At 52.8% G+C, this 26,292-nt stretch overlaps 1 protein-coding gene across 21 annotated transcripts in view; it reads right to left on the bottom strand.

The window, feature by feature from the left end:
• camk2g2 (calcium/calmodulin-dependent protein kinase (CaM kinase) II gamma 2) overlaps positions 1-26,292 on the bottom strand; it is an 83,770-nt gene that overhangs the window by 10,440 nt on the left and 47,038 nt on the right. For 3 of the 21 annotated variants that reach the window (XM_064318178.1, XM_064318177.1, XM_064318186.1), the window contains exons 6-18: positions 24,201-24,273; positions 21,579-21,681; positions 20,442-20,525; positions 20,262-20,356; positions 18,313-18,435; positions 17,567-17,650; positions 16,862-16,904; positions 15,903-15,962; positions 12,077-12,117; positions 6,024-6,107; positions 3,550-3,594; positions 2,802-2,856; positions 644-745 (exon numbers count right to left, since the gene is read on the bottom strand). In XM_064318178.1, coding sequence (XP_064174248.1) covers positions 644-745; positions 2,802-2,856; positions 3,550-3,594; positions 6,024-6,107; positions 12,077-12,117; positions 15,903-15,962; positions 16,862-16,904; positions 17,567-17,650; positions 18,313-18,435; positions 20,262-20,356; positions 20,442-20,525; positions 21,579-21,681; positions 24,201-24,273 — 992 coding nt within the window. Of the gene's footprint in view, positions 1-643; positions 746-2,801; positions 2,857-3,549; positions 3,595-6,023; positions 6,108-10,254; positions 10,288-12,076; positions 12,118-15,902; positions 15,963-16,861; positions 16,905-17,566; positions 17,651-18,312; positions 18,436-20,261; positions 20,357-20,441; positions 20,526-21,578; positions 21,682-24,200; positions 24,274-26,292 lie in introns of all 21 variants that reach the window. The other 18 variants (XM_064318179.1, XM_064318187.1, XM_064318181.1 and 15 more) reach the window with 16 other exon arrangements.

Below are 26,292 nucleotides of genomic sequence, written 5' to 3'. Positions count from 1 at the left end.
CATAAAAAAAACTTGTGAGCTCCAGGGTACTTTCAGAAGGAAGAGCAAGTTCCCCAAAAAGAGAAACAAGAGGGGAAGGAGAGGGAAGCAGTGGATTGTGGGAAAACGATGGGAAGAGCACAAGAAGGACAGACGGACGGCAGCTCTCCCTCAGACACGGAGTCCGGAAGCCCAAGGAAAAAGAAGGAGGATGAGGAGGAAAGAGGAGGAAGTCTATCTTCGGGAGCAGAGGACGGCGGTAGCGTGGACAGGAAGTGAGGCGGAAACAACGGGGGTGAGTTCAGGAGCCGCGGCGAGGGAAGAGAGCCCCAAAGCGTCGACGCGCTCGCCGGACCACAGCCCCGCCACAGCAAAGGGGGGGTAAGGAAAGGCCTCCGGGGCACCACAGACAGAAGAGCGGAGCTGGGGAGGGGCTGGACGCAGGGACGCGTGCAGCAGACAAACGCAGAGAGAGAGAGAGGGAGAGAGAAGGAAGGATGAAGGAGAGTTTCCCAAAGACAGGGGGGTCGGCGAAGAGACGAGGAGGAGCGGTGGGAGGCGCCGCCCCCCCGGGGGCCCCCAGAGGCTCCGCACCCCGTTGGGTGGGGGGTGGGGGGAGGAGAGGAGAGGAGAGGGGGGGGGGGTCTCTGGCGTTGGGACTTACTGGCAGGCGGGCACTGGGGGGACTCGGCCTGGGCCATCGTGTCGTCGGTCGCGCTGCACTGGCTGGCCACCGCGCTGTCGCTGCTGGCCCCGCCCGCGGACACTGCGCCGCCGCCGCCGCCGCCGCCGAACGCCGCCGGACCCGGGGCCAAGGAGAAACACAGCGGGGTTGAGACACAGGACGCCTCCCGCCCAAAACCTGGGCCCCCGGAAGCTCCGCCCACTCCTCAAGCCCCGCCCACTCATCAAGCCCCGCCCTCCCATGGTCTCAGTAGGGAGGCCCCAGCTCTGAGCTGCCGCTTGTATCGGTGCCAAAACCCGAACAGCGTATCGGGGAGCTCCCTCTACGACACGCATACACAACGGGGAACACACTGCCCCCTTCTGGAGATCAGGCGGAATTGGCTTTCATGGAGGAAACGTTGCAACACATACAGTCACACCTATTTAAGCAGACAGGATGTCCCGCCTTACCCAAGCTTTCTAGAGACCACATGCAGACACACACACACACACACACACACACACAGATATACAGACACACACGTACACACACACACACACTGTTCCAGTGTAGCTACACCTTCATTCTACCCAGGCTCAAACACACACCACTCTGCTGCAAAACATGGCTAATGCCCCAAGCTGTAAAAACACATCCTCTAATACAGCAAGTTCTCTCTTCCCTTTTCTCTCTTCCTCTCTCAGGCTCTCTTCATCTCTCTCTCTCTCTCTCTCTCTTTCCCTCTATCTTCCCCTCTTTTGTTCCAGTGTGTACTTTAACCCCTTATAGAGTACCCAAAGACACCTCTATTCTGGAATATTTTCAAATACGCTTTACATTTTTCACCTCTGCAGGATGACGTGGGCAGCAAAAGAACTTTTAGCTCAGGAGACTGTTGGGCTACAAACCCCCCCCAATTCAATAAGGAACCCACAAAAAAATGTGAGCAAATCTAATACCTCCAGCAGGAGAGGGAAGCCCTTAACTGGGGGGTGGGGGGTTCAGGGGGGGTTGGGGGGGGGGGGGGGGGGCAGCTGTGTGTGTTTTCAGTCAGAGCAGGGTAGGGGTTTACGACAGAGGGCCCCCCCCACACTGAACACCTCTGCTCCTCCCCACTGGTCGCCTAACCTCAGGCTCAATAAAAGTTTAATCGTTAAAACGATTAAAGGGGGTGAGAATGAGAAATGAGAGCGTTCTCTTCCAGGTCTGAACGATCAAAGTGAGCTGCCCTGTACATGAGAAGCACAGCCAGACTCGCACACGCTCAGTGTGACTGTACGCCACCGCACTGCGACCTGTACCTCCTCCCAGCGCTATCCCATCGGCCTCTTTGTGTATGTGACATGGACAAGGGAGCCGTTCCAGTGAGGTCACTTCCGCTTTCAGCATCAGAATGGCAAACGTACTGCATCAGGGGCGAGTGCGTGTGTGTGTGCGTGTGTGTGTGTGTGTGTGTGTGTGTGTGCGTGCGCGTGTGTGTATGTGAGTGCGTGCGCGTGTGTGTGTGTGTATGTGAGTGTCTTGCACACCACTGCACTCCCTCTCTCACAGGGAAGTTCACCAGAACCGACTGCAGCGAAAAGCTAAGTGTCTACAGTCAAGGGAGGATATGACATCATAGCTTTCTCCGCCCTGGCTAAGCCACCGCAGCGTCGAAGGATTTCAGCACTAGATTTGATTTCGTCTGACACCCCGCCTCCCCCTTCCCTTGCCCCCCCACCCCCGCCACAGATGGCTGGGAAATGCGACAACTTTTCAGTAGCTGACGTCAGGCGCCCCCCCCCCCTCCCCACCACACCCCTCCCCCGTCGCTCCACGTCTCCTTCAGACTGAGCCGAGCCCCCTCACAGACGGGCGGCTGTCACCCTGAGATAAGCCACAGCCGTCAGGACGAAAAAGCGCTCTAATGACTACAGCCTCGGGAGTCAAACAGCCAATCAGCCGCGAGATGATCGCCTCAGCCCCAGATCTCACACTTAAACACGTTTAAATATAAATATAAATATATGTATATAAATGAACATCTATACGTCGAATCGTCCGTCGCTCTCCCATGCAGTAGCTACGCCCGGCCCTGCGGGACAGAGCAGCGACGGGCTCTGGGGCCGGCCGGCCGCACGGCATGCGTAGAAAAGGTGAAGGGTTGGGTCTGTACCTTTCCTACCTTTCATATCCTCCTCTTCTGTGGTGTTACAGCTCTCCGTGGACCCCTGTGAAGAGAGGGAGGAGGGAGGGGGGGGAGAGAGAGGAGAGAGAGAGAGAGAGAGAGAGAGAGAGAGAGAGAGAGAGAGAGAGAGAGAGAGAGAGAGAGAGATGGGTAGGGGGGCAGAGAGAGAGAGAGAGAGAGATGGGTAGGGGGGCAGAGAAAGAAGGGGGACAGAGAGAGGGAGGGAGAGAGAGAGAGATGGGCAGGGGGACAGAGAGAGAGGAAGAGAGAAAGAGGGAGGACAGAGAGAGATATATATAGAGAGAGAGAGAGAGGGAGACAGAGGGAGAGACAGAAGTCATCAGGTGAGACAGACGTAGAGGAGCTTCCAGTGCTAGCGTCGCATCAAGGAGCAGAGGGCCGGACAGGAACTACATAGTCCTACACAAACCAGCAGGCTCAGCTCGGGGGGGGGGGGGGGGGGGGGCACGCCTATCCCCCTTAACACAGGTCCGCTATCAGGGGGACTGAACAGCACAGGCCGAACGGCCAATCACGCGCTCGGACCTGCGTTCACCCGCTAGGGCTGCAAGACTGTTTGGAAGGATAGCGTCCACTCTCTCCTTCCAGTGATTTGGAGGGTGTACTGGAAGGGGGTGTGGGGAGGGGGGTGGGGGACACACCCGAGTGCCCCCGCCTGTCCCCCTGTCCCCCGTCCTGGTGACTATTTCCCGGGCAGGACAGCGGAGCGGCTTACCTTGATGCCGTCAGCTGGGTTGTGCACGACTGTGGTCTGAGGTTCCTGAGGGGGAGGCAGGAGAGATTTTAACATGCAGGGATGGACAGAGGGAAAAGAGGGGTGGACACACACACACACACACACGCACGCACGCACGCACGCACACGCACGCACACACACACACACACACACGCACGCACGCACGCACGCACACACACACGCACGCACGCACGCACACGGACACACACACACGCACGCACACACGCACGCACGCACGCACACGCTGAGCCCAGGAGCACACACCACAGGCCCTGATGGGGGAAAGGGGGGGGGGGGGGCAACAAGGACTTGTGAGGCAAATTAATGGGAGGGACTCAGAACATGGGATTATGGGATTGTGTCGTGGATCTGAGGGGATTTTTTTCCCAGAGAGCAGGACCTCTATTAAAGGAAGAGGAGGACTACAATGGGGGAGGAATATGGGCCACGGGGTGGGGTGGGGGGGGTTTGGGTGGGGTCGGGGCGGGGGGGGGAGGCATACGGGTGGTGGTGTGTTCTACTCCTAAGTTCACAATCCCCAAACAAACCCGACACTGCAAACACACACTGTCGGCATGGAAACACCCTCACAAGCGTCGCCCTTGCTTCCAGCACTGCGTCACAGCCAGCCACCCACAATGCACTGCACCTGCCACTCCCCCCCCCACGCCCCACACCATACCCCCCCACCCCCCCTCGCCCCACCATGTCACGCACAGACAGAAAGCTTTTTTTTTTCTGGAGTACACTACACATGGCTCACAGACACAAAGATGCAGTCCCAACATTTTCAGGCCAGTCGCCCGTCTGCGTTCCACCTGAAGGGGGCGCCCTTCCGCTAGACTTGTAACCTGCAAGTGCCGCGACTCCTTCTCTTAAAAGGACAGCTCACTTTCTGGGATTTTAAAAAAAAAAGTATTTCAGTTTTATTGCACCTTTTCTATTGGCCAACGCAGCTTTTGTGTGCGATGAAGGATATTTTAGACATTCATAGACGTTTTTTCGACAGCCTGTCAGCTTTACAATGGCTGGTATTGGACACTGGGGAGTTCAAAGCCAAGTCTGTTTTGAAGTCACTTATAAAGAGATAAAGTGAGAGTTTCCCCACACTTAACCTTCAGAGCACTGATACTGTCCCTCTCTATTCTGCCTCTCTCCCTTTCTCTCTCACTCATGCTCTCCCTCTTTCTCGATCCCCTCTCTCTCTCTCTGTCACTTTTTCTCTCTTTCTCTCCCTCTCCTGGTCTCTCCCACCCTACCTCCCTCCCTCCACCCCTCCCTCATCCCCCTTTCCCCTCTCGTGTCCGTCCCATCAAGGCTGTGGATCGGACTGAAAGCGGACTCTGGCCCTTTTTCCGGATTCTTCCGTTTCCCTCCTCACCCCTGCCGGGGCACAGAGGTCTATACCAGGGGCCGCTGGCAGTTGGCCCTACAGGCGGCACCGCACCACGCGTGGTTAAATGCCCGCTTGATGAATCATGCTTTACTGCCCAGCACAGTGACATCACCTAGACGTGGTGCCCAGTAAACCTGCCTGTTTTTTTTTTTTTTTTTTAAATCTGTTCTGCTCTGGCTTTTGTTGAGAAGCTGTCTGCCCCCTGGAGATTTTTTGTTCTTAAATGGCCATGCTGCCACACTGGCGTCAGCACTGTTATCAATCTTTGTTTTATTTATTCAATTTTTTTTCGTTTGTTTTTAAGAGGGACTGCATCTTCATTGCAATTGGAATAGATCTGTTTCCTGACAAATCTGGCTCCAGTTTTACCTTGAGACCTTAACTCCAAAAAAAAGCACATTCCTTCCCAAACTAAGTGGATTTTTACTTTTTTTTTTTTCCCCCAGTTAGTATCTGAACTCCTTTCCAATCCAAGCAGCAGTGGAGTTATGTACAGCATGGCACCATGGCAAAGCCAGAAGAATTTGGTCACTGTTCAAAACAGAAGCAGCCAAGTTTAGCTGAACCGAATTTGCCATACTTTCTGAGAAAATTTTGAAGTATTTTCCCCAAAAGAATTACTGATATCGTTCTGTTTATCTGTTTTATGATAGAATTAGCACTCAAGTGTGTTTTTTAATCCACTGCTGTTCAGTGGAACTGGCTGCCTGCAGGTGAAGAAGTGACAATTTGTCCAAAAACACCTGCGTTTTCCAGTTCACGCCTTTGAGGTCTCGGTAAAATAGGAGCCAAGCACGGAACACAAGACGAAAACCAGTTGCTTCGGTTACGTCATCAAAACAGCGTCAATATCACACATTTGCAAAATGGAGGCGGAAGGGGAGGAGCGAGGGGTAGAACAGAACAAGAGGGAGGGCAAATCAGGGGACAAACTCATGTAAATGCAAAAACTGAAGCAGAAAGGAACTTAAAAACCAGAATGATGTCAAGTTAAAAAAATAAAATAAAATAAGTAAATATAAAATCAGAAGAAAGAAAGCAAGTTTAGATGAGATACCATCGGTGTGGAGGGTGAAATGCTGCTGTCTTTGGTGCTGCTGCTGCTGCTTATTACACTGTTTTTACTGTTGTTTGTCTGCGGCTGGGGCGAAGGAAACAAAAAAAGGAAAAAGGGGAAAAAAGAAAACAAACAAAAAAAAAAAAGAATATGATTTTCTCTTCAATTAGCACAAAACAGAGGCCCAGCCCAGCCTAGTGCCAAGCCTAGTGCCCAGCCTAGTGCCAAGCCTAGTGCCCAGCCTAGTGCCCAGCCTAGTGCCCAGCCTAGTGCCAAGCCTAGTGCCCAGCCTAGTGCCAAGCCTAGTGCCCAGCCCAGCCTAGGAGACGGATGAGCAGGTCCCCCCATTTGCCACCCCACAACCCCAGACCCTCTGCTCCCAGAGACCCAATCTGGAGGCTAAGTGACTCAAAGTCCCAGCATCCTCTGCTTCCAGGGGGCAATGTTCCTCCACTTCCGGTCTCCCCTGCTCCCCCTTCCCCAGTGGACTTGGGCGGTGGGGGTTGGGGGGGTGGGGGCAGGAGGGCAGAAAGGGGTTCGGAACCTGGCATCACGGCTCCCAGAAGTGGGCGTGGGCTAGGGGCTGCCCAACCATCAATTTCAACAAACTCTTAGCGGAATACAGAAGAACGTCACAGCCTGTGTGTGTGTGTGTGTGTGTGTGTGGGAGTGCGTGTGTTCACTCATTCTCAGCTCAGTTATAAAAAATAAAACAAAAAAACACTGCTACCAATGTTTTAGTTCCTGGAACAGAATGGTACAGTAGGTGCTCTCTAACGACACTGGCACTGGCCCGTTAACATTCCTAAAATATTGAGCGATGCTCCGATCATTCATTAACCTCTCAGGGCTAAATCAGAGTAACTGTGTGGAGCGGCTTTGTGTTAGTGTTCACCTACGACTGCTAATGTCTGCCCTCATAGGCTGCTACATTACTAAAAAATATTTTAAAGAGACAGTACACAAAGCAATACCAGGTCTGGATATACACACAGATAATAACATGCATTACCAAAAGCTCTACACATTCAAAAATAAATGAGAGGACCCTCCCAGCCTTGATTCTGCACCTGCTGGGGCAGAACAGGCGACCATGCCCTGGGGAACAGAGCACAACACAGACAGCGCCACCTAGTGGCATCGAATCACAGTAACCGGGTACACCCGAGGTCCACAGATTGCCTCCTACAAAAGGCTACCGTAGAGCCATCTTCCACTGCTGGAGAAAGGCCCAAAGACTTTAACCCGTTAAGGTGAGAGATCACAAACCTGCGATTAGAATGTTCTCAACTGAACATTCCATCGCCGACGCGAGGATCGCTACTGGTTACCGAAAGCAATGGGAGTTCCGGAACACAGACTCAAAAATTAAAAAAAACCAACATTCCAAAAAAAACCTACTCTCTGAAGGGTTAAAAGTCACATCACACTTTTACTCTAATCGTCTGCTGACCTGTGCATGCAGTGAATTTTCATGATATGAAAAGGGTCGATTTTTTTTGTTTATTTTTTTTCTTAGTGTTTTTTTTTAGTTTTTAGGGTTTTGTCTCAATGAATCCTACTCACGCGTCACAGTTTTCCCTAGAATCCTTCCAGGGCCGATTTAGCGACCGACGGAGAACGCCGCGGAAGCTGCGATTGATCTAATCGTACGGAGCACCGCGAACAAGCTGTGAAACACGCGGCTGATTTCTGTTCGTTTAGCGGACGCCGATCGCCTCGCTCCGGTCCGAGCGGCGACGCCACGCGTTGTTCACGTCCCCCAGAACCACACAGAGAGGCGCCACGGATAATGAGTCGGGAGAAAAAGAAAAATGGCCCTCGCTTTTGAGTGTCTCAGGGAGGGGGGGGGGGGGGCAGGCCTTAAGGAGGGGGATGGGGGGCGGCGGTCTGGAGCAGGAGGGAGAACGCGGGGGGAGCCGTGATCCTTTATTACGGCCGCATTGGATCCTCTGGTGTGTACGCCAGGGAGCTCAGGAGCGTAAACGCGTTGGGTCCCGGAGGACTCACAACGCACAATTAAACATTAACATCGGCCCCCTGGAGCCGGCGAAAACCGGAGGAATCGAGAAGGGGGGGGGGGGGCAGTCGGGACTGAACACACCCCCACAACAAACATGGGGGGGTGGGGGTGGGGGGCGGGGCTCCAGAAAAGCAGGAAAGCCCCGCCGGGACTACGGCCTGTTCCCCCTTTGCCCCGCAGAGACCTGAGGGAGAGGGGAGGGGCCCCGGGAAACCGCGGCGACCGTAACCACGTCAACAGCAGCATCGCCTTTTGGATCACAAACAAAAAAACGCGAAGCCAAATGTGTTCATGGTCTATTCCGGTTCAGTTCTTAACGGCCAATTAAACCGGCGCTTGTTTTATGACTGGGAAAGTGACCCGAAATTCGGCTGCAAGTCAACGCCTGGATGGGCTCCAGAGCATTTTAAAAAAAAAAGGCCTTCCTCCTTGTATTATCAAATACCAGCAACAGGAGTATTCCAGAAGTAAATAAAAATTCAAGTCACTCCTTCTGTAACGGTGCTTGGTAGCCTCTCCTTCTGGTAAACTACATTAACATCGACGTTTGATCGAGCACCACAGCTCCCCCTACAGGCAGGCTGCTGCAGGAGGACCGCGTCCCGGCTGCTTACTGTGGCTCTGCACTCTGCTACGAAAGCGTCAAAGCGTCGCCTCTCCAGACTGTTTAAAAAAGTTCAAAAACAAGTTCAAAACAAGATGAAATAAAATCCTACAGCCTAATTTCGCAAAGGTCCTACTGAATTTGGACGCTGATTTATAGTATATCTCAACATGGGAGGAACTACAGTGGGTCTGAGGGACAAGAAGCAGGGGGTGGGGGGGTGGTGCCTAAGGGTTTTGGACAGTGAGGGGACGGGGTGTGGGCAGGGGGGGGTGGGGGTTGGGTGTAGGGGCGCCCAGGTGAGATTTGGGGATGGACCCTGCGCGGGGGGGAATGAAGCACATGCAAGCTCGCATCTCGGGACGCGTCCTTTCCAAAAACGACCTCGACCCAGAGCGAGGAACAGTGAGCACAGGTGAGCTACAGGTGAGCTGCCTTTCCACGGAATTCCCTACGGTCACACGCGGCTAAACTGCTCCATTTTCCCCTTTCCGTCTGCCTGAACGCATCTGAATTTGTTGCAAACAAGTCTTGGCGGGAAACCAAGATGGGAAAAAAAAAAAAAAAAAAAAAAACAGCAAAAGAAAAATAAATGAAATTTAAAAAAAATAAGGCTTATTGTTACATTAAAATAAAGTGAGTGTTGATGTACCCAACGGGACAAACAAATCCTCGAATCCAAGAAGGAAATAATGGGACGTTAAAAAAAAAAAAAAAAACACAGCACAGCACCCCTCCCTCTGTCACTAGGCCAAGCCCACTGCCTTGAGTCCACCCTGCCATCGCTATGGAAACGGGAATCACCTGACGCCGAGCGCTTCCAGGGAGAGAGAGGCTCGCTCGCATCCACAAAACCATAGAGTTTAAGGGGGGAAAAAGAGGGGTGGGGGGCGTTTTTAACGGATTGTCTTTCAGTTCGCTGAATCGGCGACGTTCCTCCATTTGACGTTCGCTGGAGACAAAGCAGCGTCGCTCGTCCCTGCCCCCCCCCCCCCCTCGGTGAGACTCTCTGAGCCGGGGTCTGAATGGATGGAAGCAATGTTCTGCTTTGGGCTCCCGGCAAACGGTGGAGAACAAAAAGCGGTGGCTTTTATAGTTAACTGGAGAAGAGGAGGAGGGAGTTCCTGAGGGGGTGGTGGGTAAGGGTGCAATCTCATGGGAAGGGGGGGTTCGGGGGTGGGGGGGTTGGGGGTGGGGTTTGGGTGGGAGGGGCCAGGTAGACGCAGGGACAGAGGGGCTTGGCCTAGCGGTTGCTCGAAGGCAGTGATGAGTGACAGAACTTGAGGAAGCGGCGAAGAGGTCGTCGTCATGTGACATGGTCATGTGACTGGATGGGACGGTGAGTCGGGGGGGGGGGGGGGGAAGGGGTTGCGCAGATGCCCGTGCGGGTGCTGGTTACACGCGTGTGCGTGCGATGACATCGGGAGGGTGAGGGGGTGGCAGTGCGGGGGGGGTTAATGTCTGATGGACCCAAGAGACCTGATGGAATTCTAACAAAACACCCCCCCTCCCCCTCCCCCCTCCCCCCCCCCACGGCACTCTTCATCTCACTGAGAGAAAGAGAGAGAGAGAGATAGACAGAAAAGACACCGAGCATATCTCACCATTAAATAAACACTGGAGCTGGACTTCCTTTTCTGACAGATCAAAACAGGAAGGAAGAGAGGGAAGAGGGAAATCATAAGGGGGGAAAAAACGAAAGGAAAAAAAAAGCCGGGGGTTAGAGGGTCTCATATAAGAACATCCACATGAACTTTGAAAGGGACAAATGTGGATCAGGCAAGAAGAAGGTAAGAAGTTCCTTTGAAAGAAGGAAGAAAAAAGGGTTCTTCACTCATTTATTTTTTAAAATAATGAACTGTCTCTGTCCCTGAAAGCAAAACATTAAGTGAAAGATTAAGAAACGAAAGAACCGCAAGCTTCCCTGGCTACATAAAGCGCAGTCAGACACGTGCCTTTAAGCACGGTGTACACGATTCGACCTGAGCAAAACAAAATACGACTAACAAAATGGGCCTAAACAAAACAGGCCTAAACAAAATGAAAAATACTGACTGAGCTGAACTGAGCTCCTCGTTATGCAGAGAAGTGGGGTAGAACCACAGCAGAACGGTCGAGCGGACGGCGTTAGCATTAGCGCTCCAGCTAACAATCCGCTGCCGAAAACTCGGAGTTTGTTGAGACGCTACGAAGCGACATTTAGCCCTTGTCAATCGCGACTATTCACTGCATGCACTGGGTCATTTTTAACCGGTCTGAAAAAAAAAATGTTGACGTCAATATGATTCAAAAGGAAGTGACAGGATTTCTTTTCATAAACCCTAAGCTGTTGAGCAACGCTAACCTCTCCCCAACCTCGTCGCTAAGAACTCTCCGAACCGTGACATACACCCTCGCCCGCTGAAGGAACTCTCACGCACTGGAGGGAAAGGCCAAGCATGCTCAATGGAGGAGGTCTGGAATCGTGGGCAGAGCCGGAGGGGGCGGGGCTATGCGGTGCTGTGGGCGGAGCCACCCAACGCTGCACTGATCCGAACAGCTTTCGATGAGGCAGGGTGCAGGACGTGCGCGCTATGGGACCGTGGAGACTAGAGAAGCATGCCCTTTACAAATTCGGCTTGCGCCAAAACATGCCGCTCATGCAGAAACCAGCGCCTCTGAATGGCCCATTGGCAGGAAGCGACGAAGCCAGCGATCACATGGTTTGATAAAATTAAGGAATAAGACGTGCGTATACACGTGCAATGACAAAAAGCGACGTCATTAATTTCTGGCTGAGTCTTTTTGACAATACTCCAGCTGAGCAGATCCACGTGGTGTGCCTTTAAGTCTATTTGGGGGTAAGTTCTTGTACCACTCTAAAATGGCCTAAAAAGGCTTCTGGGATTGAAAACACATGCACACACACACACACACACACACACACACATACACACCCTTTGCCTGCAGCCTTTTCTCCACGCATATCCAAGACATTATTACTGTGGACTCTTGCCTGTCAAAACTAGGTTAAGCACACCCTTCCCACAGGGGAAAAAAAACCCCCCAAAAAGTCCCAAAATCCAGGCTTAATGGTAGAAGGTGCGCTCCTCAGAAGGGAGCCATCTGCCTCATGACACAGTTAAACCACAACACCACTGGTCTGGCATTGATAAGATTCACCCCGTTAACAGTGCTCTGACTCTGAGTCACAAGCAGGGCGCATTAATCATGTCCTCCCCCCCCCCCCCCCGAGTCAGCCCAGACAGCGGTCACAGCCCCACTATCCGAGCCAAGATGGCCCTGGGGATTAGCCCGGGGGTCAACCAGGGGACATTCCACCCAAAAAAAAACGGAAGGTGGCGAGGGCCCCTACGGCAGCAAACCGCAGATGGAGAGGGATGAAGAGGGTCACCAAACGATCTTCACAAGGGGGCTCGGTCTTACCTTCACTCCGTCCGACTTTTTGTTTAGTAAACTTTTGCACGCTGTAAGAAAAAAAAAACAAAACAAGAGAAGACAGTCAGAAGAGCGATCGAGGACATCACGGACAGACGACTCAGCAGGGACTTAAGCGGTGATTTGAAACACAGACCCGAGCTGCCATGACAAGCATCTGTAGCATCTGTCGAGCCAAATGAACGCTTCCTGAAAAACAAGTTTATAAAACATTTTTTTGATGCAGATACGGCTAGTGCTACAGCAGCATAACAATACAGAAAGCTCTGCTTAAGAGCCTGTAAAACACAGTGGCTTGTGGGGGTGAAAACACGGCTCCCCTCAGCTCCAACAAGAATGGACACAGTCGTGTGAACTTAAACGACCAGCGACCTTCTTCAACCCAGAGAGAGTCGGTCCGGTCAAGAAACACAGCAGGAGCCACACACAACCCCAGAATCTGCTACCCTACTCGTGGATCTTCAGATGAAGAGCAGGCCGACATCGGAGTCTTCACTCTCTCTTAAATCACACTGGTGTTCGGACGGACGGAGTGTGGCACAGTGGGTAAGGAACTGCGCTTGTAACCGAAAGGTCGTAGGTTCGAATCCCGGGTAAGGTCACTGCCGTTGTACCCTTGAGCAAGGTACTTAACCTGCATTGCTTCAGTATATATCCAGCTGTATAAATGGATACAATGTAAAGTGCTATGTAAAAAGTTGTGTAAGTCGCTCTGGATAAGAGCGTCTGCTAAATGCCTGTAATGTAATGTAATGTAATGTAATGTGTTCAGGTGTCTGGTGTAGCATGCCCTATATGGTGACTCGCTCACTTAATAAACATTGAAAAAACAATAATGCTTGAGGGTTAATTGTGCAGCCCCATCTGGCCCAAAAAAGGTGTCCCAGGCAGGACCTCTGTAAGCCTGAGTTCTGTACACTCGCTCTCTCTCTCTCTCTCACACACACACACACACACACACACACACACAATAAAACACAATAAAACAGAAAAACACAAGGGACACTAAATGGTTTGCAGTTCAAAATTTCCTCCGGTTCTCTTACCTTCCATTGAAAAAAAAGGAAAGAAGGAGTGGCAAGAAAAAAGGCAAGATGAAAAAGATCAACAGGTTCAATATAAAGAGACTCTTAAAAAAGCAGGCAAAAAAAAAAAAAATCACTGTCGGGCTCCAGGCTGCTGGTTCATGCGGCAGGTTAGAATGAGGTGGAAGGTGGCTTGTGTGTTATCAAAGGCTGGGCATGCAATATTTCCACATCAAACTACAAATCCCAGAATGCAACTCTTTCTGCAAAGTAACTAGAGGAGAGAACCTGCTGAGTGTGGCTTTTAAGACTGGGCTGGACTGTAGGCTTGCCCAGCGTTTGGTTTGACAGTCAACCAATGCGGAGAACAGCCACGTAAGTGTGTTAGCTACTACAAATTGCACTCATTCCAGAAAACTGAAACGTGAAGAAGAACAGCTTACATGCAACCGACGTGCCTTACTGCAAAAGGCCTAGCATCTTAATTTTTCTTGATGGGAAATGATGTTTTGGGATGACTGTTGCAAAGAGGTGAAAAAAGCAGGAGCTGCTGTATCAAGGCTAGCATGGAGGACACCATGGAGCTAGACCAGGGGTGGGCAATTCCAGTCCTGGAGGGCCGGTGTGTTTGCAGGTTTTTGTTTCCACCAATTACTCATGATGAGCTAATTGGCTGTACACACCAACACTGGTTCACTCGTAAATTAGATCACAGTAAAACATCTCATATACAGACACAAGAACAGTCTTTGGCTGTCCTTCATGCACTTTTCAAGAAATGCAGGTGAAATGCCAGATGGCGTAAATGTTAGGGGTAATTAAGTAATTAATGCCAGAAGTTGGCATGAAAACCAGAAACAGATACGGCCCTCATTGCCCACCCCTGAGCTAGACAGTCACCTACACACGTCTCCTGGGGCCTCCTACATGGTGAAACATCTCACGGGTTGGTCCGACTGAGCAAAGACGTATTAAACGTAAGGCTCAGATACACACGTACCGATAGTAATAGCGTCAATAACAATGTATTCATTTGTAATAACTGTCTATAACAACAGCGGCAAAAGGGCTCCCAAGAAACAGGAGAAACTATGACCATCGCTGTAAAATGGCCACCGCCGTAGGGCTGCCCTAGAGGAAATGCCAGGATGGCGAGACTGCCACCAACCCGGACCAATCTAGGGTTACCATCTGTAAACGTCTGCGAGTTCAAGATAATAAACTGAGGCAGGATGTCAGATACAGAGCCAAAAAAATGTCTCTAAAACGGGTCCATTCAGACAGCGGAGGGGCAGTTTTCACAAGCCTGAGTAAGATCACCGTCTTTCTTTTCCCGTCCACCAGGATTAGCACTCAGTGCCCAGACTGTGTTGGGACTCAAGGGAAGCTGGGGTCCCCAATGTAGGTGGGCCCCCCCAGCTTTGCAGCCCCCTGGCCTGACATGAACTCTTATTCTTACATGAGTGATGGGCGGAGCTTACCCACATTTCAAGCTCCACCCCCTACCTCCTTACCCCCTCCCCTAACCCCCACCTAACACCCCAGTGCCATCAGGCATCACACACACCGAGACCTCAGAGGTAAGATTTTTAGGCCACGCCCCTGTCAGCCACCGCAGCCTCCTCTCGAGTTGTCGATGACATCACAGACACACCCCGCCCCAAAAACACTGACAGTCCACTGGCAGGCAGGAACGAAAACCAAAATGCATTTCTAACTCCATGCAGACTCATCACGCATGCTGATTGGCTGAGATGACTGACATCACCAACATATCAAAATGGATGCAGTGCGGGGATGATCCTCGTTAGTCTCCTCTGCCTATATGAACATGATAAAATTTGAGGGACGGGGAAAATTAGATCTGGTTTTTTCTCTTTTTTTGGGGGGGGGGGGGGGATTTGTCATTAGTAAATGAAGGTTATGGGTACCGAGTTAACAGAATAAAAATGAGTTGACAATAGAAACGCAAACTTTATATCAAAAGAAATAAAAGATACAAAATACACTAAATTTTTTTTTTTTTTTTTTTTTTTAAAGCAGGAGTATGTCGTCGCTGATCCGCAGAGCAGCACGTGTGTGATGAGCCCTTGGAGGGACTGACTCCGGACAGGCAGGGCCGTGTAGCTCTAAGCGGCTGAGCAGCGGGCTGACCTACAGACAGACTGCATCGATTGGAACGGCACCGTGGAGACGGCACCTTTCATCGCGCCGTTCTCCGAACGACCAGGTGTTTAACCGCGTCTTTCGGTGAAATTTACAGACGGGTGACCTTCGCATCCAGGAATAAATTAGCGGGGAATTCAGAAACTGGAACTCGGAACCACATTTTTGTAAATTCCACTACTTGATAATAGATTTCACCGGCTCAAAAGCCCTTCAGTTTTAGTTTTTTTTGTTTGTTTTTGTTTCTGTTGCTTTCTTATTCTGTGGTATCTTAACTGAACTGGGAGTGTAAGATCTGAGCAAACCATTCGCAATGGTCGTTGATTTTCATTGATTCTGTGATAACCTGCCATGTTTTTTTTTTTTTTTTTTTTTTAGTACAGCTGTGAGAATGCCGTAGGAGACCGGCGGGGGTGTTTTTGTGACCTCTGACCCCTGTGAACGCTGCCGGGGTCTCTGGGGGCAGGCGAACGTCGTGGGCAGGAGTGCGTGAGAGATGGGGCGTGCGCAGTCCGGGCCGTATGGATGGATGCCAACTCTGCTTGCGCGTGCGTGAACCCGAGCGGGGGGTGGGGGGTGGGGGGGGCAGCCTCCCAGACGGCATGCTGGGCTGGGTGACGTACCTTCCTGCGCCATTGCGGCGGTACTGGTGGTCGCGGCAGGGCTGGTGTGCTGCCGCCCCACTATTGGACAGAGAGGCGTTGAGTTGGGAGGAGCCGGCCCAAAAAAATAAAATATATAAACAACCCCGCAACCGTACTGAAGAAGCCCAACAGCAAACTTCCTCCTCAGACGGCTGGCTTCCCTGGCCCCGCCCTCCCAGCCATTATGACATCACAATGGGAGGCCAGGAGGCGGGGCCAAGCCTTTACACCACTTACCATTGCTGTCGCCAGTCAGTAAACTGCAGTTTTTAACTTCGCAGTGTTACCGTATTAGACCCAACGCACAAAGATGTGTCCACACGGTCACATGACACGGTCGCTAACACGGTGTGCTAGCTATCCCTAACCACAGCGCAACTGACGGCAGCCACAGCCGGAGAAAATAACAGGCAAGGGCGCGCACTGTGCTGTGCTGTACAGAGATATGGATACCAGCTCACACAACACCAAAACTGAGGGAAAGCTACTGCTGCCTATTCTCTCTCAGTCACAGGCTGACAGGCTCACAAACGTAGGTCTGTGCGCCACAACAAGGAGTCAGAGACACCATCAACTGACAGCGCGTCGTGAAGCCTTCTGCCCACGCTTCCGTGCGATTGCTCGTGAGAGCTTCTGTCCCAGCGGATGTGCCAGTTTAGGAGGTTCACGCGAGCCAACGGGCGCTAGCTGGTGTCGTTAGGAATGCGGCTCAATGTGCAACAAGGTTCACCAGTCGCCCTGGCAACCATGTTTTTGTTTTGTTGTTGTTTTTTTGTATTTTTTTTATTTTTTATACCGTCTTCAGGTTGAACCACTACCCTAAGGCAGTAGGGCGTTCACTAAAAGGAACGATGTTCAGCGCACGTTTTTTTGGGCCTCAACGTTCCTACAACGTCGCGGTAACACACCGTGTTGTTCATCTCCGACCGATCGCTCACCTGAGAAGTTTCTGGAAACCAGCATGGTGGTGAGGATGGCTCCCTAGGAAACAAAGAGAAGGGGGGGGGGATCTCTTTTAACCTGTGCCAAAAATCATCATCACGCCCACATCGCACGCTGATTTATGCGTGTTCTTACCCTGTCAGTCATAAAAAACAGGGAGGATCGATGTCCGCCCGGGTTTTAATCAGGGGGGCGCTGAAGCACGCGGCAAATCAAATCATTTTGATCGATGGCGCTGATTTTTATACGCCACTGATGTTCGGTTTGATAGTTAGAAGGACAGTGTGGGGAGTGGGGATCAGGCCAGCCGGGCTGCTGTGTTAGGGGCACACTGTCATAAAAGCCTTGCACAATTACAAACTATTCTGAAGAATACTCAAGAACTCTAAAATACACACAGAAAGGCAAGAGAATCTTTGTGTCGACAGGAGAGCCGTGGGTGGGTTCATGGGTGTGCTGGTAGACAGACAGTCAGAGAGAGAGAGAGAGGGAGAGAGGGAGAGAGAGAGAGAGGGAGAGGGAGAGAAGGAGGGAGAGAGAGAGAGAAGGAGGGAGAGAGAAGGAGAGAGTGAGTGAGAGAGAGAGACAGAGGGAGAGAGGAGAGAGAGAGGGAGAGAGGGAGAGAGAGAGAGAGAGAGAGAGAGAGGGAGAGAGGGAGAGAAGGAGGGAGAGAGGGAGAGAAGGGAAGAAACGTGGCCCACCTTCAGTCTCCTCCGGGCGTTAAACTTGCGCAGACACTCCACGGTCTCTTGGCGATGAATCATGGATGCCACAGTGGAACGTTGCTACACAGGAGAAAGGGAGAGAAAGAGAGAGAAAGAGAGAGAAAGAGAGAGAGAGATGGCATGAGACAGTCAGAGAGCAACAGGTATCCACAAATTTAAAAAAACCAAGAACTTTTAAGAAGTCAACGTGTCCAAAAGACATCCTGAAAGCACACCCGGGGGGGGGGGGTGGTTGTCCTAACGACTCATTAAACGACTCAAAAACAGCCGTTTAGCCAGGGCCTGACTCATCTAATAAAAGGCGTTTGTTTCCCCCTTGTAAACAACCCAAGGTGCCCTTTTTAAGAGGCAGATGGAGGGATCAGCTAATACACACAGCAGACAGGAGCACAGGGGTGAGTCAGGCCTGGGACGCTAACCATTAGCATGGCTATTATTAATACAGTACACACTTTAAAATGCAATACACAGAACAGACAGAGTACAAGTGTGAGTCAGGCCTGGGACGCTAACCATTAGCATGGCTATTATAAATACAGTACACACTTTAAAATGCAATACACAGAACAGACAGATTACAAGCGTGAGTCAGGCCCGGGACGCTAACCATTAGCATGGCTTCTATTAATACAGTACACACATCGCATACCCAACAGAACAGCAGAAGTTTTGTGCGAATGCGCTTTACGTGCACGTCAGGAGACGGGCGCCAGGGTACTTACGCAGACCCAGGGGTGTTTGAGGGCCTGGTCAGCGGTGATCCTCTTGGCCGGGTTGATGGTCAGCATCTGGTTAATGAGGTTCTTTGCCTCGGGGGTGACCGTGTCCCACTCAGGAGAGGGGAACTGGAGGAGCGCACAGAGAGAGAGAGAGAGAGAGAGAGAGAGAGGGAGAGAGAGAGAGAGAGAGAGAGAGAGAGAGGTGCTGATGTTGTTGTGAGCCCCAGAACCCAAACAAACTACTTCCAGAGGATGCAGAACAGTTTCCAAATAATATGCTTTTTAGATGATTGAGGTTTTTCAAAATGAAAGGAGAGCACACAGACACACACACACACACACACCCACACACACACACACACACACACCCACACACACACACACACACACACACACACACACACACCCACACATTCTCACACTCACACACACTCACACACACGCTCACACGCCCCCACACACACACACACGCTCCCACCCTGTTCAGTCGGGGCCGCTCTCATGTGATCGGTCGGCTGATCGATGGCCCTCAGCGACGGATATCAATTCAATCGCCACGGCGATCCGCGGAACGCGGGAGGAAGCGAGCGCCACAGCCCCGCCCCCTCACAGCCCCCCTCCACCCCACCCCCCACCCTCCCCCGCTACACCGGCCCGTAGCGCCACGCTAACGCAGCCACCGCTCCCCATAATCACATGTCCTCCAGACCAGAGGCCCGTGTCCCGCGTCGCACGCCTGGCAGAGCCGGGGCGCGGGGAGACTCCCGCCACGCAGTCCCGCCGCTCAATCGAACTCCTAACTGAATCGCGACGGCGCACTCAAAACCGCCAATCAAAAAACCGAATTACGATGAGCCATCTGATCTCCCCTCTGCACACGGCCTCGTCGATATTCCCGCTAATATATCCGACGCGTTAGTTTTTCTTTTTTAGGTTAGAAGTTTGTCTTTTTATTATTCCTCTTGCAATTACTGTACTCTGTTTTTGCCGTAAATTAGCGATCCCCACTGCGTCCCCCAAATGAAGACTTAATTCTACACCGCACACACTCCGCCATGTAATTAAAAGCTCAGCCTCTGATGCTGTTTTCCTGACGGCCGCGTGCGGCGCGCGGTGCTGTAGCTGCATTTAAAGCGTGTGGGAAAACTGTTTTTCCTGCTTTTATTCCCACGCAGAGCTACGACAGGAGTTACGCAAAGAACGGCGTTCGCCCGGAGAGAGGCGAGAACGACCCAATCGCTCAACATGCAGCACAGAAAACAGGCCAGGCCTCCTCTGATTGGACGACAGCTGAGACCGAGCGACCGGTCACACCCCCAGCCGCCTCCGAACCACCTGTGGCCAACGCCCGCGATGGGGGAGGGCGGGAGGGGCTTTAATTTGGCGGCCTTTAACATAATCCCACATAATCCCTGCCCACTGTCAGGAGGGGGACTACCTTCCCTCCCCACCCCCACCCCCCAACACCCCCACCCCTCCGACAGGCACACGCCTTCCCTGCAATGCGTCTAGCTGTCCTGCCGGGATCAATACAGGCAGCACGGGGCTCAATCGGGCCAATTAAAAATGAATGAGCAAGCCAATCGGGACCCTGCGGTGGTTGACACACTTGGGTCTGTTAGCTTTGATGACCACCGCTTTTTTTTGCTCTCTTGTGCCTCTAGTGGTAAGCAGCTCTTACTACAGGAGCAAAATCAGTCAGCCGGCCAGCCGGCCAATTGAGAGAGGTTGCTTGTAACGCTGCTTTCTCTTGCTGCAATCAACAACAGTCACTGAGGTCCAAGGATTCCCACACCCACAGACCAGAGAGCGAGAGAGAGAGAGAGCGAGAGAGAGGAGAACAGGGGGAGAGAGAGAGAGAGCGAAGAGAGGGAGGGGGAGAGGAGAGGAGGGAGAGAGAGGAGAGAGAGGAGGCGAGAGAGACTAAAGTGAGCAGAGGACAGTACACTCACATCATATGCACCCGCCTTGATCTGCTGGTAGAGTTTGTGTTGGTCTTCGTCCCAGAAGGGCGGGTATCCCACAAGGAGGATATAAAGGATCACACCTGCACGCACAGACACACACAAGCTTTACCACGGGATCATGGGACACCCCCACGGAATTCTGGGATAGGCGAGGCACACACTCACCACAAGCCCAGATGTCCACAGGCTTTCCGTAGGGGTCCTTCCTCAGGACCTCTGGGGAGAGGTAGCCAGGGGTGCCCGCAAACCCTGTAGCCAAAAAATAAAAAAAAACATTCCCCGTAAATAAACCAGCCCAGAACTGGACTGACCCCTCCCCCATAGTGGAATTAAACTCAAGGAAGTAGTGTACGAAAATGAGTAATAAGATAACAATTGCACAAAATACAACACAAATAAAATGTTATGAGCAAACTGAAATACAAAAAATATAAAAACTAGGAGTTCAAAGATCTTTTGTGTAACTGTAGAGATCAGTACTTGCAATGATCTAACATTTCTAAAGTTAACTTCTACTGTACGTACGAAGTGCTAAAAAAAAAATCACACTTAGTGTGCGCCAAGCTTTTTATGGCTTGCATTATACATAAGAGTGAGTCATCGGTGAGATCAAGAGACTGGCACAGCATTCAATCTGAGAACCTGCAGCTGGGCACCACAACCAATAAGGGAAGAGACGGCTCCAGCTCGGCCAATGAGGGAAGCTTGAGCTGGCGTCTCGAACCAATGAGGACGCACATCGCTTGGAACAGCCTCCCAGCTTCATTCACAGCGTTGATATTGCCCACAGCCGTAATTATGGCGGGGCTCGCTGTAAGCGGCGGGTTCGAGTGGGGGGGGGGGAGGAGGTCTAAAATAAAAGTTGGACTCCTTCCAGGTGACATCACAACAGCACCCGGGAGACCAACCACAGCGGCAGGCGAGAGAGACGGGAGGGGGAGGGGAGGGGGGAGGGGGAGGGGGTGGCAAGGGAGAGGAAGGGGGGGGGCTGTTGAGGTGCCGGTGAGAAGGGTGGGGTGGGGTGGGGGGACTGAAAGGGAGAGGGGCGTCATCCGTCTGCACTAGAAGGATTTGCGCCCCTACCCCTACTCCCCCCCCCCCTCTTTTTTTCCCCCCAGTCTCACTAACACCTGGAATCTCCATCAGAAGCCTATGACATCACCAGGGCGGGGCCCCGATAAAGCCTGGAGAGCGAAGGCACTCTGGGAAACAGAACCCACTGGAAGGAAGGGGGGGTGGGCAGGGGGGGGCGGCACTGCACTGGGATTGGAGGAAAAGGAGGGGGGAGGGGGGCACACTTACCGAACCAGGCCTGCTGATCACCCTGCACCTCGATGGCCAGGCCGAAGTCGGCCAGCTTCACAGCAGCCCCCTTCATCTTGCTGGCCAGGAGCAGATTCTCCGGCTGTAGACAGGCAGACAGACGGACAAAAAGACACACAGACAGACAGACGGACAAACAGACACACAGACAGATGGACAGACAGACACATATTGAATGGCAGATGTTAAATACACACAGGCCTAATCGATCAGTAACACTCCGAATAGCAGCAAAGGCACAAGCACAAGTTTCATCTGCATTTCAGTGCAATAAATGCTATCCATCTAGTGCTTTTCGTACATTGCGTTCGAAGCACATTACACTCAAATGTCTGCAACGAGTGGCTGGCTCTGATTGGCCGGGAAGGAGAGGTCAGGTGACAGGGGGCCCGCTGACGCACGACTCGGCAGGTGTGGGTCAGCGCGCCCGCCCCGACGCCCGCAGGGGTTGCAGGTTCCATCCCTGTGGCACAGCGAGGCCTGACCCCCCACCAAACCTTTCCGGGGGGGGGCTCCGGCCCACCCACCGCGTGTGACGCACGTCACCCCTGCTCACAGGTTCACACGCTGCCGGCGGTGAAAGGCCCCGCCCCCTCAGCTCAGCCCCTCCCCCTCCGCTCAGCCCCGCCCCCTCTCTCCAGTCTGCATTCTAAGCCGACGATCCGCTGTGTTTGGCGTTTGAGGATACGGTAGCGGTCAGTGTGCACATTACCCCCCTGTATACGACAATACTGTACTCCACATATCCTCAGCTTAAAACACAAGGGGGCACTGAGAGAGATGAAATAAAACAAGGGCTCTCCTTTCATCCAGGTCCAACTGCTTTACCCGCCAAGAGCTTTTGTTTATATGGTTTCTTTTTTTGTTGTTTTTTTTTTCTTTGTGGGGCGGACGGTTTTAGCTCAGGTTAGCCTAGCGCGACCTTTTCTGTGAGACGACTATATTTGGACTGACAGAGTGCAAACAGTCATAGAGGGAAAAAGGTCAGTCCTTTAGAAGTCCTTAATTCCACATGTTCCAGACTGAGGGCCTGGGGTGCAGGTTGGGGAGGCTTGGGGAGCAGGGTGGGGAGGGCTGGGGGGCAGGGTGGGGAGGTCGGCGGGGATCGGGGTGGGGAGGGTGGGGGGCAGGGTGGGGAGGCTGGGGAGCAGGGTGTGGAGGCTGGGGAGCAGCGTGTGGAGGCCTGGGGAGCAGGGTGGGGAGGGTGGGGGGGCAGGGTGGGGAGGTGCAGCTCAGACTTCTCAGCAGTGAACAGAGGGAAAGTATCAGACCGTAATGCTCCCTGGAGCTTTGCACTAATAACGGTTTGATGGCGGGCTTGCTTATCCCTACAGACTGGCCTTCCCTGGGGATGGCTGGGGAGGGGGGAGGGGGGCGAGGTTTGGCATCTCCACAGTGTCCCCGAGCGGGTCCAGCGGTTTACCCTGGGAATCAGCGGGACGTGGTGGGGTGGCTGAGAGGAGGGGGGGGGGGCAATGATGCTGTCATGATGAATTAGAAGTGGCACAATGAGCTCCCCCTGCCCCTCCAGTCCAAAGCAGGGCACAGTCGTGATGTCATGCTTATCACCATGGCAACCTCCCTCCGCCACATATTTCCCTGTTTACCTACAGCTCACGGCCTGGATTGATGCCAGGCAGGTGGCATGTCCGCTGCTGGGGGGGGGGGGGGTGGATGCGTAGTGTGAGGAGGGGCGGAAGGGGGGGGCTGTCTCATTTCTCGAATGATTGACAGGCTTTAGAACGCGAGTGGAAATTCACTGAAAGAGCAGAGCGCGTAAACAAACAGTGCCGCTCTCCTCAGCGTTAGCATCGGGCTACAAGCAGAGAAGCACTGGCCCTGCAGACGGCTTATTTAACACACGCGCTGCTGCACGCGCAGAGGAGAACAGGACATTTTAGCACCTCCTTCACAAACATGAAGCCCCCCCCCCACACCCCCTGAGGAACACACAGACACAAACAGAGACACGCACACACACACACACGCACACGCACACGCTCACACACCCCACACCCCCATCAAAGTCCATCACACACACACGCAATCTTTCTCTCCAGTCAGGGGTGATAAAATGGCGAGCGCGTCGGGTTGCGATGGGTTTTTTCGGCAAGACGTGCGCTGGAAAGAATCAGGCGAACAGTCCCTTTTAATAAACCCCCCCCCCCCGCCCCCCGCCGCATCGAGACAAGCTCCTGAGCAGGAACGTACGATCCGACGTGTAATAGAGGTCATCGATGCGCGTGCCTCTTTTACCCCCACCACCCCACCCCCCCCGTCCCCCTGACCCTCCCGACCCCACCCCCGACCGCAACGCAATCACCGAACGGTTAGCACCGCCACGCGCCACACGTTTAATCGCAGGAGCGGTCCGGCGTCTGAGAGACCGTCGGGCAGACGCTCTGCGTCTGGAGAGCCTCGCTGACACGCCGCCTTCTATCAGAAAGCAATCAGTTCCTTCTGAAGGAGGCAGGCAGGAGGAGAAGGAGGAGGAGGAGAAGGAGAAAAAGAAAAAAAAAAAACCATGACGCAGCAAGTTGCCATGGAGACGGGGATGCAGCCTCAATCCGAGGAGAGGTTGCCGTGGCGATGGTTACTCACCTTGAGGTCCCTGTGCACGATGTCATGCTGGTGGATGTGATTGACGCTCTCCAGGATCTGATTGATGCACTGGCTGTGGGTACAGAGATTGGGGGGGGGGGGGTGTTAGCGCACGTGAGCGGTCCAGCGTGACCTGGGACAGCTCCTGGCGCCCCCACACGCACACGAACATGCACACACACGCACACATGCACACATGCACAGACACATCACACGCACACTCACCACACACACACAGAGCCGCCTACACACCCACACCTACACCAGCCACACATCAACGCAGCACACGCACACGCCACAGCACACGCACACACGACACACACACACAACACAGCTCCACACACACATACGCACGCATGCACACACACGCGCACACACACATACACACATACGCACGCATGCACACACGCACACACACGCACACACACACGCACAGGCTCACATATAAACCAGCACAGGAGCAAGCGCACGGGGTGAAGCCGGACACTCTACCATGTGACCACTTCGCCGAGAACAATCGTCTCCGCCCACAATGTCAGGAAGTGGTCACATGACTCAGAGCAGTATTTACACGACCCCGGACGAGCAGAACCGCCGGGCTATTTCGGCTCACGGTTCTAATTTCATCCTCCTCCTCATAAAATGGCTTTTTATGGGCAGCAGGGCAGAAAGCTGCTTCCAGTCCAGCTCTGATCCGAGGTCACCAGTGACCGCCACCACCACGGGATCTTATCTGCAGCCTCCACCCACAACGGGGTGACCTGAGGCCTGGCGGGTTCGGCTGGGCCCAACCTGTGGTCCATGTTAAAAGGGGCCTCTCGGGGGCAAGACGTGGTCCACAAGTGCAGGGGGTCAAGGAAGGGAAGCGGAGGGTGAACAGCGAAGTTGAGGACGGCTCTTCAGCTAGGATCCTAACAAACGAAATGAAATGAGTGCAACCGCAAGGCACACAATGGCCGCCGCTCTGAGACAAGCCCAGGGTCGGCGCAAAGGATGATGGGACAGCGCCGGGGGTGGGGAGGGCATCTCCATGTTGCCATGCGGGTTTTTGCTCTCTCCAAAACAGTCGTAAAAACATCCCTCGGTCCTTCCGTGGAGCTAATCTAATTAATGTGACCGGCCTTTTGGAAGAGGGGGGGGGGGTAGTAAGGGAAAGGAATTTAAAATAAAAAAGAAAGGGAGATTGAGTTGGAGGAAAATTAAGCTCTTAAAATATTCTCTGATGTTTTGCTTTCAAGCGATCGGGAGGGAAACTGATTTTCTGTGTCCAAATTTGGAATCTGCCGCCATCGAATATCTCCTCGCTCCTGTCATTTCCATCTCCTCAGTCTTCACCCTCTCCTCCACTCTCCTCTCTTCCTCCTCACTCGCTCCTCTGTCCACACATACTCCCTCTCTCCTCACTCTCTCCATCTCTCCTCAGTCACTTTCTTCTTTCCCGTCTCTCTCTCCGTCTCCCTCTCCACTCCTCTTCCCTCACTCGCTCCCTGTCACATACTCTCACTCTCCATCTCTCCTCAGTCACTTTCTCTCTCTCTCTCTCTCCTGTTTATGAGAAGTTACACTCCAATCAGATTTTAATTTCTTTTTCTGTGCATTAAAAGAGGAGCACCAATCCTTCTTAAGCTAAGCCCACGGTTTGCCCCAGGAGAGTTTGAAAACTGCATGGGGTTACTAAACCATTTGGGCCAAATGCCCCCCGCCCCCCAATCTGTATACTGCTCCCTTGATGGGGGGGGGGTAAGTCCTCATTAAATGCTGGCGCTGGCTGGAAAGGACCTTGTATGTATGTGTATATATGTCACAAAAACACAAACAAACAAACACACACTTACACACACACACACACACACAGCGAACAGCCAATAAACCCCTGCTGGGATACAGCAGCACTGGTGCCCTTAGCCAGCGCACCTCTGTTAATCTGGAGCTGTGGCTGTTGCCCACGCAGGGAGAATACTAAGCGCACAGACAATGAGCTGCCCCAAAAGGGGCACCCACGGGGCTGCCCTACACACTGCCTGATCCAAAGGTGGCAGGACCCCTACAGAGGGGCGGGCCTGCACCACCGTTTCACGGGGGAGCAAAAATG

The sequence above is a fragment of the Anguilla rostrata genome, chromosome 18, assembly GCF_018555375.3.
Source record: "Anguilla rostrata isolate EN2019 chromosome 18, ASM1855537v3, whole genome shotgun sequence".
In the NCBI taxonomy this organism is placed as follows: Eukaryota; Metazoa; Chordata; class Actinopteri; order Anguilliformes; family Anguillidae; genus Anguilla; species Anguilla rostrata.
Note: the sequence above shows the minus strand (reverse complement) of the source record. Positions and strands in the feature narration are given on the sequence as shown.